The 16,404-nt window shown below is 61.2% G+C and overlaps 1 protein-coding gene across 2 annotated transcripts in view; it reads left to right on the top strand.

The window, feature by feature from the left end:
- The window catches only part of CPSF1 (cleavage and polyadenylation specific factor 1), a 99,863-nt gene that overhangs the window by 55,904 nt on the left and 27,555 nt on the right, over positions 1-16,404 (top strand). The window contains exons 19-27 of one of the 2 annotated variants that reach the window (XM_086875625.1): positions 223-364; positions 4,268-4,446; positions 6,303-6,433; positions 7,433-7,604; positions 9,169-9,366; positions 10,268-10,357; positions 10,484-10,657; positions 13,309-13,351; positions 14,309-14,418. In XM_086875625.1, the coding sequence (XP_086731751.1) occupies positions 223-364; positions 4,268-4,446; positions 6,303-6,433; positions 7,433-7,604; positions 9,169-9,366; positions 10,268-10,357; positions 10,484-10,657; positions 13,309-13,351; positions 14,309-14,418 (1,239 nt within the window). Of the gene's footprint in view, positions 1-222; positions 365-4,267; positions 4,447-6,302; positions 6,434-7,432; positions 7,605-9,168; positions 9,367-10,267; positions 10,358-10,483; positions 10,658-13,308; positions 13,352-14,265; positions 14,419-16,404 lie in introns of both variants that reach the window. The other variant, XM_086875621.1, reaches the window with a different exon arrangement.

Below are 16,404 nucleotides of genomic sequence, written 5' to 3'. Positions count from 1 at the left end.
CCCCAATGTCCCCACAGATCCTGCAGACGGGACAGGAGATCCTGGAGCTGGACACGAGCGGTTTCAGTGGTGTCCCCATGGTGTCCCCAATGTCCCCAATGTCCCCAATGTCCTCACAGATCCTGCAGACGGGACAGGAGATCCTGGAGCTGGACACGAGCGGTTTCAGTGATGTCCCCAATGTCCCCAGTGATGTCCCCAATGTCCCCAATGTCCCCACAGATCCTGCAGACGGGACAGGAGATCCTGGAGCTGGACACGAGCGGTTTCGCCACCCAGGGCCCGACGGTGTTCGCTGGGAACCTGGGCCAGGGAAACTTCATCGTGCAGGTGTCACCTCTGGGGCTGCGGCTGCTGCAGGGCGGTGAGTGACACCTGGGGACACCTGGGGACACCTGGGAACACCTACACACACCTGGGCACACCTGGGGACACACCTAGGGACACCTGGGGACACCTACACACACCTGGGCCAGGGAAACTTCATCGTGCAGGTGTCACCTCTGGGGCTGCGGCTGCTGCAGGGCGGTGAGTGACACCTGGGGACACCTGGGGACACACCTGGGGACACCTACACACACCTGGGCACACCTGGGGACACACCTGGGGATACCTGGGGACACCTGGGGACACCTACACACACCTGGGCACACCTGGGGACACACCTAGGGACACCTGGGGACACCTACACACACCTGGGCCAGGGAAACTTCATCGTGCAGGTGTCACCTCTGGGGCTGCGGCTGCTGCAGGGCGGTGAGTGACACCTGGGGACACCTGGGGACAGCTGGGGACACCTGGGGACACCTGGGTACACACCTGGGGACACCTGGGGACACACCTGGGGACACACCTAGGGACACCTGGAGACACCTACACACACCTGGGCACACCTGGGGACACCTACACACACCTGGGGACAGCTGGGGACACACCTGGGGACACCTGGGAACACCTGGGGATACACCTGGGGACACCTGGGGACACCTGGAGACACCTACACACACCTGGGCCAGGGTCACTTCATCGTGCAGGTGTCACCTCTGGGGCTGCGGCTGCTGCAGGGCGGTGAGTGACACCTGGGGACACCTGGGGACAGCTGGGGACACCTGGGGACACACCTGGGGACACCTGGGGACACACCTGGGGACACCTGGGGACACCTGGGGACACCTGGGAACACCTGGGGACACACCTGGGGACACCTGGGGACACCTGGGAACACCTGGGACACACCTGGGGACAGCTGAGGACACCTGGGGACAGCTGGGGACACACCTGGGGACACCTGTGGTGACATCTAGGGCTCACCTGGGGGCCCAGAGGTCCCCAAGTGTGTCCCATGTGTCCCCAGGTGTGCCAGGGGTGTGACACAGGGTGACACAGGTGATGCACACAGGTGACCCAGGTGTGACAGAGGGGGTGTGACACACCCAGGTGACACACAGGTGACACAGGTGTCCCCACAGTGACCCAGCTGCACTTTGTCCCGGTGGATCTGGGCTCTCCCATCGTGCACTGGGACAGGGGGGGTGACACAGGGGGTGTGACACAGGGGTGTGACAGGTGTGACACAGGGGGTGTGACACAGGGGTGTGACACAGGGGGTGTGACACAGGGGTGTGACACAGGGGTGTGACAGGTGTGACACAGGGGGTGTGACACAGGGGGTGTGACACAGGGGTGTGACACAGGGGGTATGACACAGGGGGTGTGACACAGGGGGTGTGACACAGGGGTGTGACAGGTGTGACACAGGGGGTGACACAAGGGGTGTGACACGGGTGTGACACAGGGGTGTGACACAGGGGTGTGACAGGTGTGACACAGGGGGTGTGACACAGGGGGTGTGACACAGGGGTGTGACACAGGGGGTATGACACAGGGGGTGTGACACAGGGGGTGTGACACAGGGGTGTGACAGGTGTGACACAGGGGGTATGACACAGGGGGTGTGACACAGGGGGTGTGACACAAGGGGTGTGACAGGTGTGACAGGTGTGACACAGGGGGTGACACAAGGGGTGTGACACAGGGGTGTGACACAGGGGGTGTGACACAGGGGGTGTGACACAGGGGTGTGACACAGGGGGTGTGACACAGGGGGTGTGACACAGGGGGTGTGACACAGGGGTGTGACAGGTGTGACACAGGGGTGTGACAGGTGTGACACAGGTGACACACAGGTGACACAGGTGTCCCCACAGTGACCCAGCTGCACTTTGTCCCGGTGGATCTGGGCTCTCTCATCGTGCACTGGGACAGGGGGGGTGACACAGGGGTGTGACACAGGGGTGTGACACAGGGGTGTGACACACACAGGTGACACAGGTGACACAGGTGACACACACAGGTGACACACAGGTGACACAGGTGACAGACACAGGTGACACACAGGTGACACAGGGGGTGTGACACACACAGGTGACACACAGGTGACATTCCTGTCCCCACAGTGACCCAGCTGCACTTTGTCCCGGTGGATCTGGGCTCTCCCATCGTGCACTGGGACAGGGGGGGTGACACAGGGGTGTGACACAGGGGTGTGACACAGGGGGTGTGACACAGGGGGTGTGACACAGGGGTGTGACAGGTGTGACCCAGGGGGTGTGACACAGGGGGTGTGACACAGGGGGTGTGACAGGTGTGACACAGGAGTGTGACAGGTGTGACACAGGTGACACACAGGTGACACAGGTGTCCCCACAGTGACCCAGCTGCACTTTGTCCCCGTGGATCTGGGCTCTCTCATCGTGCACTGGGACAGGGGGGGTGACACAGGGGGTGTGACACAGGGGGTGTGACACACACAGGTGACACAGGGGGTGACACAGGGGGTGTGACACAGGGGTGTGACACAGGGGGTGTGACAGGTGTGACACAGGGGTGTGACACAGGGGGTGTGACACACACACAGGTGACACCCAGGTGACACAGGTGACACCCAGGTGACACACAGGTGTCCCTGGTGTCCCCACAGTGACCCAGCTGCACTTTGTCCCCGTGGATCTGGGCTCTCCCATCGTGCACTGGGACAGGGGGGGTGACACAGGGGGTGTGACACAGGGGTGTGACACAGGGGGTGTGACACAGGGGGTGTGACACAGGGGTGTGACAGGTGTGACCCAGGGGGTGTGACACACACAGGTGACACACAGGTGACACACAGGTGACATTCCTGTCCCCACAGTGACCCAGCTGCACTTTGTCCCCGTGGATCTGGGCTCTCCCATCGTGCACTGGGACAGGGGGTGTGACACAGGGGGTGTGACACAGGGGGTGTGACAGGTGTGACACAGGGGGTGTGACAGGTGTGACACAGGTGACACACAGGTGACACAGGTGTCCCCACAGTGACCCAGCTGCACTTTGTCCCCGTGGATCTGGGCTCTCCCATCGTGCACTGGGACAGGGGGTGTGACACAGGGGGTGTGACACAGGGGTGTGACAGGTGTGACACAGGGGTGTGACAGGTGTGACACAGGTGACACACAGGTGACACAGGTGTCCCCACAGTGACCCAGCTGCACTTTGTCCCCGTGGATCTGGGCTCTCCCATCGTGCACTGGGACAGGGGGGGTGACACAGGGGGTGTGACACAGGGGGGGTGACACAGGGGGTGTGACACAGGGGGGGTGACACAGGGGATGTGACACAGGGGTGTGACACAGGGGTGTGACAGGTGTGACACAGGGGTGTGACAGGTGTGACACAGGTGACACACAGGTGACACAGGTGTCCCCACAGTGACCCAGCTGCACTTTGTCCCGGTGGATCTGGGCTCTCCCATCGTGCACTGGGACAGGGGGGGTGACACAGGGGTGTGACACAGGGGTGTGACAGGTGTGACACAGGGGGTGTGACACAGGGGTGTGACACAGGGGTGTGACAGGTGTGACACAGGGGGTGTGACACACAGGTGACATTCCTGTCCCCACAGTGACCCAGCTGCACTTTGTCCCCGTGGATCTGGGCTCTCCCATCGTGCACTGGGACAGGGGGGGTGACACAGGGGTGTGACACAGGGGGTGTGACACACACAGGTGACACAGGGGGTGTGACACACACAGGTGACACACAGGTGACATTCCTGTCCCCACAGTGACCCAGCTGCACTTTGTCCCGGTGGATCTGGGCTCTCCCATCGTGCACTGGGACAGGGGGTGTGACACAGGGGTGTGACAGGTGTGACACAGGGGTGTGACACAGGGGTGTGACAGGTGTGACACACACAGGTGACACACAGGTGTCCCCGGTGTCCCCACAGTGACCCAGCTGCACTTTGTCCCCGTGGATCTGGGCTCTCCCATCGTGCACTGCGCCGTGGCCGATCCCTTCGGGGTCCTGCTCAGCGCCGATGGTCACCTGGCCACCTTCAGCCTCAAGGGGGACACCTACGGCGGCCGCGCCCCGCGCCTGGCGCTGCTGCGGCCACCCGTGTCACACGTGAGTGTCACCAGTGTCCCCGAGTGTCCCCAACCCTCCCCAGCCCTCCCTGACCCCTCCTGGCGCTGCTGCGGCCACCCGTGTCACACGTGAGTGTCACCAGTGTCCCCGAGTGTCCCCAACCCTCCCCAGCCCTCCCTGACCCCTCCTGGCGCTGCTGCGGCCACCCGTGTCTCACGTGAGTGTCCCCAAATGTCCCCAACCCCATCCAAACCCAAACCAACCCCGCCTGGCGCTGCTGCGGCCACCCGTGTCACACGTGAGTGTCCCCAAGTGTCCCCGAGTGTCCCCAACCCTCCTCAGCCCTCCCTGACCCCTCCTGGCGCTGCTGCGGCCACCCGTGTCACACGTGAGTGTCACCAGTGTCCCCGAGTGTCCCCAACCCTCCCCAACCCTGCCTGGCGCTGCTGCAGCCACCCGTGTCACACGTGAGTGTCACCAGTGTCCCCGAGTGTCCCCAACCCTCCCCAGCCATCCCCAACCCCTCCTGGCGCTGCTGCGGCCACCCGTGTCTCACGTGAGTGTCCCCAAATGTCCCCAACCCCATCCAAACCCAAACCAACCCCGCCTGGCGCTGCTGCGGCCACCCGTGTCACACGTGAGTGTCACCAGTGTCCCCAACCATCCCCGAGTGTCCCCAACCCTCCCCAACCCTCCCCAACCCCGCCTGGCGCTGCTGCCACCACCCGTGTCACACGTGTCACCAGTGTCCCCAACTGTCCCCAACCATCCCCAGCCATCCCCAACCCTGCCTGGCGCTGCTGCGGCCACCCGTGTCACACGTGAGTGTCCCCAAGTGTCCCCGAGTGTCCCCAACCCCTCCTGGCCCTGTTTCAGGTGACACTTTCAATCCCCCGATGTCCCCAATGTCCTGAACTGTCCCCAATGTCCCCAGTCCCAGCGTGACAGTGATTGTCCCCAATGTCCCTCCAGTGTCCCTGATGATGTCCCTGATGTCCCCAATGATGTCCCCAATGTCCCCCTGCTGTCCCTAATGATGTCCCCAGTGATGTCCCCAATGTCCCCTATGTCCCTAAGTGTCCCCAATGTCCCAAATGATGTCCCCAGTGTCCCCAATGTCCCCAATGATGTCCCCAGTGATGTCTCCAATGTCCCCAGTGATGTCCCCAATGCTGTCTCCAATGTCCCCAATGCTGTCCCCAGTGATGTTCCCAATGTCCCCTATATCCCCAAATGTCCCCAATGTCCCCAGTGATGTCTCCAATGTCCCCAATGATGTCCCCAACGTCCCCAATCCCGCCAGTGCTGTCCCCGCTGTCCCCGGTGATGTCCCCAAGTCCCCGTTCTGTCCCCAACAATGTCCCCAATGATGTCCCCAACGTCCCCGGTGATGTCCCCAATGTCCCCAATGTCCCCAGTGATGTCCCCAATGATGTCCCCAATGTCCCCAATGATGTCCCCAACGTCCCCAATGATGTCCCCAATGTCCCCAGTGCTGTCCCCAACGTCCCCAATGATGTCCCCAATGTCCCCCCGCTGTCCCCAATGTCCCCAATGCTGTCCCCAATGATGTCCCCAATGTCCCCAATGATGTCCCCAACGTCCCCAATGATGTCCCCAATGTCCCCAGTGCTGTCCCCAACGTCCCCAATGATGTCCCCAATGTCCCCCCGCTGTCCCCAATGTCCCCAATGCTGTCCCCAATGATGTCCCCAATGTCCCCAATGATGTCCCCAACGTCCCCAATGATGTCCCCAATGTCCCCGGTGCTGTCCCCAACGTCCCCAATGATGTCCCCAATGTCCCCCCGCTGTCCCCAATGTCCCCAGTGATGTCCCCAGTGATGTCCCCAATGTCCCCGGTGGTGTCCCCAACGTCCCCGCTGTCCCTGCCAGCAATCGCGGGTGACGGCGCTGTGCCTGTACCGGGACCTTTCCGGAATGTTCACCACCGAGAGCCGCGCCCCCCGCGAGGAGCCCCCGCCCCGCCCCCACGCCGAGGCCGAGACCCTCATCCAGGACCTCAGGTGGGTGCGGGTGTGACCCCAGGTGTGACCCCAGGTGTGACCCCAGGTGTGACCCCCCCAGGTGTGACCCCAGGTGTGACCCCAGGTGTGACCCCAGGTGTGACCCCCCAGGTGTGACCCCAGGTGTGACCCCAGGTGTGACCCCAGGTGTGACCCCAGGTGTGACCCCCCAGGTGTGACCCCAGGTGTGACCCCAGGTGTGACCCCCCAGGTGTGACCCCAGGTGTGACCCCCCAGGTGTGACCCCCCAGGTGTGACCCCAGGTGTGACCCCAGGTGTGACCCCCCAGGTGTGACCCCAGGTGTGACCCCCCAGGTGTGACCCCCCAGGTGTGACCCCCCAGGTGTGACCCCAGGTGTGACCCCAGGTGTGACCCCCCAGGTGTGACCCCAGGTGTGACCCCAGGTGTGACCCCCCAGGTGTGACCCCCCAGGTGTGACCCCAGGTGTGACCCCAGGTGTGACCCCCCAGGTGTGACCCCCCAGGTGTGACCCCAGGTGTGACCCCAGGTGTGACCCCAGGTGTGACCCCCCAGGTGTGACCCCAGGTGTGACCCCAGATGTGACCCCAGGTGTGACCCCAGGTGTGACCCCCCCCAGGTGTGACCCCAGGTGTGACCCCCCAGGTGTGACCAGGTGTGACCCCAGGTGTGACCCCCCAGGTGTGACCAGGTGTGACCTCAGGTGTGACCCCAGGTGTGACCCCAGGTGTGACCCCCCAGGTGTGACCAGGTGTGACCTCAGGTGTGACCCCAGGTGTGACCCCAGGTGTGACCCCCCAGGTGTGACCCCAGGTGTGACCCCAGGTGTGACCCCAGGTGTGACCAGGTGTGACCCCAGGTGTGACCCCAGGTGTGACCCCAGCTGTCCCCAGGTGTCCCCAGGTGTCCCCAGGTGTATCTCAGGTGTCCCCAGCTGTCCCCAGCTGTCCCTAGGTGTCCCCAGGTGTCCCCAGCTGTCCCCAGGTGTCCCCAGGTGTATCCCAGGTGTGTCCCCGCAGTGACTCGGTGGACGATGAGGAGGAGATGCTCTACGGGGACTCGGGGGGCTCCGGCCGTTCCCCCCCCCGGGAGGAGCCGCGGCGCCTGGGCCCCCCCGAGCGGGAAACAACCGCACTGAGCCCGGAACCATCGCACTGGTGTGTGCTGGCCCGGGAGAACGGCAACATGGAGGTACCGGGGAGCGGGGGGGACTGGGAGGGACTGGGGGGGACTGGGATGGACTGGGGGGGACAGGGTTATACTGGGACACACTGGGACGGACTGGGGGGGACTGGGAGGGACTGGGATGGGACTGGGATGGACTGGGATGGACTGGGAGGGACTGGGATATACTGGGATGGACTGGGATGGACTGGGATGGGACTGGGACGGACTGGGACGGACTGGGACAGATTCCTGCCTCATTCCCGCTGTTTCCCCTGGCGTTCCCGCTGTTCTCCAGCCGGGATCCTGCTGTCATTCCGGCTGTTTCATTCCGGCTGTTGTTTTTCCAGCTGTTTCATTGTGTTTATTTCACTCCAGCGGTTTCATTCCGGCTGTTTCATTCCTGCTGTTCTCCCCCTCATTCTGGCTGTTGCTTTCCCGGCTGTTTCTCTCTGGCTGTTTCACTCTGCCTGTTGTTTTTGCGGCTGTTGTTTTCCCAGCTGTTCCACTCAGTTTGTTTCACTCCGGCTGTTCCGTTCCGGCTGTTGCTTCATTGTGGTTGTTTCACTCCGGCTGTTGTTTCCCTGGCTGTTCCACTCCGTTTGTTTCACCCCGGCTGTTTCACTCCAGCTGTTGTTTTATTGTGGCTGTTGTTTCCCCGGCTGTGTCACTCCCTTTGTTTCACTCCGGCTGTTCTGTTCCGGCTGTTGTTTCATTGTGGCTGTTCCATTCCGGGTGTTGTTTCATTGTGGTTGTTTCACTCCGGCTGTTGTTTTCACTCGGTTCATTTCACTCCGGCTGTCCCGTTCCGGCTGTTGTTTCACTGTGGCTGTCCCGTTCCGGTTGTTGTTTCATTGTGGCTGTTTCCCCCCGGCTGTCCCGTTTCGACTGTTGTTTCACTCTGGCTGTCCCGTTCCGGCTGTTGTTTCATTGTGGCTGTCCCGTTCCGGCTGTTGTTTCACTCTGGCTGTTCCATTCCGGCTGTTGTTTCCCCCCGGCTGTCCCGTTCCGGCTGTTGTTTCACCCTGGCTGTCCCGTTCCGGCTGTTGTTTCACTCCGGCTGTCCCGTTCCGGCTGTTGTTTCACTGTGGCTGTCCCATTCCGGCTGTTGTTTCACTGTGGCTGTTTCACCCCGGCTGTCCCGTTCCGGCTGTTGTTTCATTGTGGCTGTTTCACCCCGGCTGTCCCGTTCCGGCTGTTGTTTCATTGTGGCTGTCCCGTTCTGGCTGTTGTTTCACCCTGGCTGTCCCGTTCTGGCTGTTGTTTCCCCCCGGCTGTCCCGTTCCGGCTGTTGTTTCACCCTGGCTGTCCCGTTCCGGCTGTTGTTTCATTGTGGCTGTTTCACCCCGGCTGTCCCGTTCCGGCTGTTGTTTCATTGTGGCTGTCCCGTTCTGGCTGTTGTTTCACCCCGGCTGTCCCGTTCCGGCTGTTGTTTCATTGTGGCTGTCCCGTTCCGGCTGTTGTTTCACTGTGTCTGTCCCGTTCCGGCTGTTGTTTCACTGTGGCTGTCCCGTTCCGGCTGTTGTTTCACTCCGGCTGTCCCGTTCCGGCTGTTGTTTCACCCCGGCTGTCCCGTTCCGGCTGTTGTCAGATCTACCAGCTGCCGGAGTGGCGCCTGGTGTTCCTGGTGAAGAGTTTTCCGGTGGGACAGCGCGTGCTGGTTGACTCCTCCTTCGGACAACCCCCGGCCGAGCCGCGCAAGGAGGAGCGCGGGGAGCGGGAGCTGCCGCCTGTGCGGGAACTGCTGCTGGTGGGGCTGGGCCGCGCCAACAGCCGCCCCTTCCTGCTGGTGAGACACCCGGAACGTCCTGGGAACGGTGTTGGGAACAGCGGGAATCCATGGGAACGGTGTTGGGAATGCCGGGGTTCCATGGGAACGGTGTTGGGAATGCCGGGGTTCCATGGGAACGGTGTTGGGAACAGCGGGAATCCATGGGAACGGTGTTGGGAATAGCGGGAATCCATGGGAACGGTGTTGGGAACAGCGGGAACCCATGGGAACGGTGTTGGGAACAACGGGAATCCATGGGAACGGTGTTGGGAACAGCGGGAATCCATGGGAACGGTGTTGGGAATGCCGGGGGTTCCATGGGAACGGTGTTGGGAATGCCGGGGGTTCCATGGGAACGGTGTTGGGAACAGCGGGAATCCATGGGAACGGTGTTGGGAATAGCGGGAATCCATGGGAACGGTGTTGGGAACAGCGGGAATCCATGGGAACGGTGTTGGGAATGCTGGGGTTCCATGGGAACGGTGTTGGGAACAGCGGGGGTTCCATGGGAACGGTGTTGGGAATGCTGGGGTTTCCATGGGAACGGTGTTGGGAATGCTGGGGTTCCATGGGAACGGTGTTGGGAACAGCGGGGGTTCCATGGGAACGGTGTTGGGAATGCCGGGGGTTCCATGGGAACGGTGTTGGGAACAGCGGGAATCCATGGGAACGGTGTTGGGAATGCCGGGGTTTCCATGGGAACGGTGTTGGGAATGCTGGGGTTCCATGGGAACGGTGTTGGGAACAGCGGGAATCCATGGGAACGGTGTTGGGAATGCTGGGGTTCGATGGGAACGGTGTTGGGAACAGCGGGAGGGGAGCAGGAGCTGCCGCCTGTACGAGGAGTTTGGGGTCCCAGGATGGATTTTGGGGTCCCAGGATGGATTTTGGGGTTCATAGATGTATTTTGGGGTTCCAGGTGCACGTGGAGCAGGAGCTGCTCCTGTACGAGGCCTTTGCCCACGACTCCCAGCTGGGCCAGAGCAACCTCAAGGTTCGGTTCCGCAAGGTGAGGGGGGGGATTGGGTCTGGGGGGGATTTGGGGGGGCTCCGGGGGATTCTGGGGGGATTTTGGGGGGTCCCGCACCCCAAACCCCCCCCGGGACCCCCCCTGAGCTGGGCCCCGCCCCCCCAGGTGCCCCACGGGATCAATTTCCGGGAGAAGAAGCCGAAGCCGTCGCGGAAGAAGCCGGAAGGGCCGGGGGGGGCCCCCGGGGGGGCTCCGGGAGCGACCCCCGAGGAGCCGGGGGGACCCCGGGGCCGCGTGGCTCGGTTCCGACCCTTCCACGACATCTACGGATACTCGGGGGTGAGGGACCCCAAAAACACCCGGGGGGACCCCAAAAACATCCTGGGGGGGCCCAAAAACACCCAGGGACCCCAAAATACCCCGGGGGGACCCCAAAAACAGCCGGGGGGACCCCAAAAACAGCCGGGGGGACCCCAAAAACACCCAGGGGTGGCCCAAAAATGACCCAGGGACCCCAAAAACATCCTGGGGGGACCCCAAAAATAACCCAGGGACCCCAAAAACACCCGGGGGGGGCCTGAAAATAACCCAAGGACCCCAAAAACACCCGGGGGGGGCCTGAAAATAACCCAGGGACCCAAAAATAACCCAGGGACCCCGGGGCCGCGTGGCTCGGTTCCGACCCTTCCACGACATCTACGGATACTCGGGGGTGAGGGACCCCAAAAACATCCTGGGGGGGCCCAAAAACACCCAGGGACCCCAAAATACCCCGGGGGGACCCCAAAAACACCCGGGGGGACCCCAAAAATGTCCTGGGGACCCCAGAAACACCCAGGGGGACCCCGGGGCCGCGTGGCTCGGTTCCGACCCTTCCACGACATCTACGGATACTCGGGGGTGAGGGACCCCAAAAACACCCGGGGGCACCCCAAAAATGACCCAGGGACCCCAAAAACACCCGGGGGGGGCCTGAAAATAACCCAGGGACCCCAAAAATAACCCAGGGACCCCAAAAACATCCGGGGGGGGCCTGAAAATAACCCAGGGACCCCAAAAATAACCCAGGGGGACCCCAAAAACACCCGGGGGGACCCCAAAAACAGCCTGGGGGGGGCCTGAAAATAACCCAGGGACCCCAAAAATAACCCAGGGACCCCAAAAACATCCGGGGGGGGCCTGAAAATAACCCAGGGACCCCAAAAACAGCCGGGGGGACCCCGGGGCCGCGTGGCTCGGTTCCGACCCTTCCACGACATCTACGGATACTCGGGGGTGAGGGACCCCAAAATTGTCCTGGGGGGACCCCAAAAACACCCGGGGGGACCCCAAAAACACCCGGGGGGACCCCAAAAATAACCCAGGGACCCCAAAATACCCCGGGGGGACCCCAAAAACAGCCGGGGGGACCCCAAAAACACCCGGGGGGACCCCAAAAATAACCCAGGGACCCCAAAATACCCCGGGGGGACCCCAAAAACAGCCGGGGGGACCCCAAAAACATCCTGGGGGGGGCCTGAAAATAACCCAGGGACCCCAAAAATAACCCAGGGACCCCAAAAACTCCTGGGGGGACCCCAAAAACATCCTGGGGACCCCAAAATACCCCGGGGGGACCCCAAAAACACCCGGGGGGACCCCAAAAACATCCTGGGGAACCCAAAAACACCCGGGGGGACCCCAAAAATAACCCATGGACCCCAAAATACCCCGGGGGGACACCAAAAACACCCGGGGGGGGCTCGAAAATAACCCAGGGACCCCAAAAACTCCTGGGGGACCCCGGGGCCGCGTGGCTCGGTTCCGACCCTTCCACGACATCTACGGATACTCGGGGGTGAGGGACCCCAAAAACACCCGGGGGGACCCCAAAAACATTCGGGGGGACCCCAAAAACATCCTGGGGGGGCCCCGAAAATAACCCAGGGATCCCAAAAATAACCCAGGGACCCCAAAAACTCCTGGGGGGGCCCCGAAAATAACCCAGGGACCCCAAAAACTCCTGGGGGGGCCCCGAAAATAACCCAGGGACCCCAAAAACACCCGGGGGGACCCCAAAAACTCCCGGGGGGACCCCAAAAACATCCTGGGGACCCCAAAAACACCCGGGGGGGCCCCGAAAATAACCCAGGAACCCCAGAAACACACAGGGACCCCTAAAACACCTGGGGGGACCCCAAAAACACCTGGGGGGCACCAAAAACAGCCGGGGATCCCAAAAACAGCCTGGGGACCCCAAAAACACCTGGGGGGACCCCAGAAACACCCGGGGGGACCCCGAAAATAACCCAGGGACCCCAAAACACCCAGGGGGACCCCAAAAACACCTGGGGGCACCAAGAATATCCTGGGGGGACCCCAAAAACAGCCAGGGGGACCCCAAAAATAACCCGGGGACCCCAAAAATATCCTGGGGAACCTAAAAATAATCCAGGGATCCCAAAAACACCCGGGGGGACCCCGAAAACACCCGGGGGGAACCTAAAAACACCTGGGGGACCCCAAAAACACCCAGGGGACCCCAAAAATAACCCAGGGACCCCAAAAACACCCAGAGGGACCCCAAAAACAGGCGGGGGACCCCAAGAATAACCCATGGAACCCAAAAGCACCCGGGGGGGCCCCAGAAACACCTGGGGGGGCCCCAAATCCATGGGGGGACCCCAAATTTGGGGCACTCAAGGGGGTCTCGGTTGTTCCCGTCCCAATTCTGGGTGTCCCCAGGTGTGTCCAGGTGTCCCCAGGTGTGACCAGGTGTCCCTGTCCCCATCCCCAGGTGTCCCCAGGTGTCCCCAGGTGTCCCCAGGTGTCTCTCACCTGTCCCTCACCTGTCCAGGTGTTCATCTACAGCCCCTCCCCACACCGGGGGTTTCTCAGGGGGTGTCAGGGTGTCCCTGTCCCCATCCCCAGGTGTCCCCAGGTGTCCCCAGGTGTAACCAGGTTCCCCCCAGGTGTTCCCCGGGTGTCTCACCTGTGTCTCACCTGTGCAGGTGTTCATCTGCGGCCCGTCCCCGCACTGGCTGTTGCTCACAGGTCGCGGGGCTCTGAGTGCCCCATCCCCGGGTGTCCCCAGGTGTCCCCCAGGTGTCCCCAGGTGTCCCCAGGTGTCCCCAGGTGTCCCCCAGGTGTCCCCCGGGTGTCTCACCTGTGTCTCACCTGTTCAGGTGTTCATCTGCGGCCCGTCCCCGCACTGGCTGTTGCTCAGGCGGTGTCAGGGTGTCCCTGTCCCCATCCCCAGGTGTCCCCCAGGTGTCCCCAGGTGTCCCCAGGTGTAACCAGGTGTCTCTCACCTGTTCAGGTGTTCATCTGCGGCCCGTCCCCGCACTGGCTGTTGCTCACAGGTCGCGGGGCTCTGAGTGCCCCGTTCCTGGGTGTCCCCCAGGTGTCCCCCAGGTGTCCCCCAGGTGTTCCCCAGGTGTCCCCAGGTGTCCCCAGGTGTCCCCCAGGTGTCCCCAGGTGTCCCCCAGGTGTCTCTCACCTGTGTCTCACCTGTCTCACCTGTTCAGGTGTTCATCTGCGGCCCGTCCCCGCACTGGCTGTTGCTCACAGGTCGCGGGGCTCTGAGTGCCCCATCCCTGGGTGTCCCCCAGGTGTCCCCCAGGTGTAACCAGGTGTTCCCCAGGTGTCCCCCAGGTGTCTCACCTGTCTCTCACCTGTTCAGGTGTTCATCTGCGGCCCGTCCCCGCACTGGCTGTTGCTCAGGCGGTGTCAGGGTGTCCCTGTCCCCATCCCCAGCTGTCCCCAGGTGTCCCCAGGTGTCCCCCAGGTGTCTCACCTGTGTCTCACCTGTTCAGGTGTTCATCTGCGGCCCGTCCCCGCACTGGCTGTTGCTCACAGGTCGCGGGGCTCTGAGTGCCCCGTTCCCGGGTGTCCCCAGGTGTCCCCAGGTGTCCCCAGGTGTCCCCCAGGTGTCCCCAGGTGTAACCAGGTGTCTCTCACCTGTTCAGGTGTTCATCTGCGGCCCGTCCCCGCACTGGCTGTTGCTCACAGGTCGCGGGGCTCTGCGCCTGCACCCCATGGCCATCGACGGCCCCGTGGAGTCCTTCGCACCTTTCCACAACGTCAACTGCCCCAAGGGCTTCCTGTACTTCAACCGGCAGGTGAGCACACCTGGACACACCTGGGGACAGCTGGGGACACCTGGACACACCTGGGTACACCTGGGGTACACCTGGGCACATCTGGACACACCTGGGTACACCTGGGGACACCTGGGTACACCTGGGTACACCTGGGGTACACCTGGGCACACCTGGGTACACCTGGGTTACACCTGGGGACAGCTGGGGACACCTGGACACACCTGGGGTACACCTGGGCACACCTGGGGTACACCTGGGGACACCTGGGGTACACCTGGGGACACCTGGGGACACCTGGGGACACACCTGGGGACACCTGGGCACACCTGGGGACACCTGGGCACACCTGGGGTACACCTGGGCACACCTGGGGACACCTGGACACACCTGGGGACACCTGGGCACACCAGGGGACACCTGAAGACACCAGGGCACACCTGGACACACCTGGGGGACACCTGGGGACACCTGGACACACCTGGGGACACCTGGGCACACCTGGGGTACACCTGGGTACACCTGGGGACACCTGGGGGGGTCACTGTCACACCTGGGGTGTCACTGTCACACCTGGACACACCTGGAGGAGCCAGGACCCATTTTTGGGGTAATTTTGGGGAAATTTTGAGGTAATTTTGGGCTGTTTGGGGTGATTTGGGGATGATCTGGGGAAAATTCCAGGATGATTTTGGGATAATTTTGGGCTGATTTTGGGATATTTTGGGATATTCTGGCTGTCCCACACACACCTCACCTGCCTGGGGATAAATCCGGGATAAATCCAGGATAAATCCAGGATAATTCCAGGATGATTTTGGGTTGATTTTGGGATAATTTTGGGATGATTTTGGGTTGATTTTGGGATATTTTGGCCCAGGGGGAGCTGAGGATCAGCAGCTGCCCCCGTATCTGTCCCACACCTGCCTGGGATAAATCCAGGATAATTCCAGGATAATTCCAGGATAATTCCAGGATGATTTTGGGATAATTTTGGGTTGATTTTGGGTTGATTTGGGGTTAATTTGGGTTAATTTGGGTTAATTTTGGCCCAGGGGGAGCTGAGGATCAGCAGCTGCCCCCGTACCTGTCCCACACACACCTCACCTGCCTGGGGATAAATCCGGGATAAATCCGGGATAAATCCGGGATAAATCCAGGATAAATCCAGGATGATTCAGGGATAATTCCAGGATAATTCCAGGATAATTCCAGGATAATTCTGGGATAATTCCAGGATAAATCCGGGATAATTCCAGGATAAATTCAGGATAATTCTGGGATAATTCCAGGATAATTCCAGGATAAATCCAGGATAATTCCAGGATAATTCCAGGATGATTTTGGGATAATTTTGGGTTGATTTTGGGTTAATTTGGGTTAATTTGGGTTAATTTTGGCCCAGGGGGAGCTGAGGATCAGCAGCTGCCCCCGTACCTGTCCCACACACACCTCACCTGCCTGGGGATAAATCCGGGATAAATCCAGGATAAATCCAGGATAATTTTGGGATGATTTTGGGATAATTTTGGGATAATTTTGGGATAATTTTGGGTTGATTTTGGGCTGATTTTGGGTTGATTTTGGGATATTTTGGGTCAGGGGGAGCTGAGGATCAGCGTGCTGCCCCCGTACCTGTCCCACACACACCTCACCTGCCTGGGGATAAATCCAGGATAAATCCAGGATAAATCCGGGATAATTCTGGGATAATTCTGGGATAATTTTGGGATGATTTTGGGATAATTCCAGGATAATTCTGGGATAATTTTGGGATAATTTTGGGTTGATTTTGGGTTGATTTTGGGATATTTTGGCCCAGGGGGAGCTGAGGATCAGCAGCTGCCCCCGTACCTGTCCCACACACACCTCACCTGCCTGGGATAAATCCAGGATAATTCCAGGATGATTTTGGGATAATTTTGGGATAATTCAGGGATAATTTTGGGTTGATTTTGGGCTGATTTTGGGATGATTTTGGTCTGTTTTTGGCCCAGGGGGAGCTGA

This window comes from Cyanistes caeruleus, chromosome 1 (assembly GCF_971803275.1).
Source record: "Cyanistes caeruleus chromosome 1, bCyaCae1.hap1.1, whole genome shotgun sequence".
Lineage (NCBI taxonomy): Eukaryota > Metazoa > Chordata > Aves > Passeriformes > Paridae > Cyanistes > Cyanistes caeruleus.
This window is presented reverse-complemented; position numbering and strand designations above follow the sequence as displayed.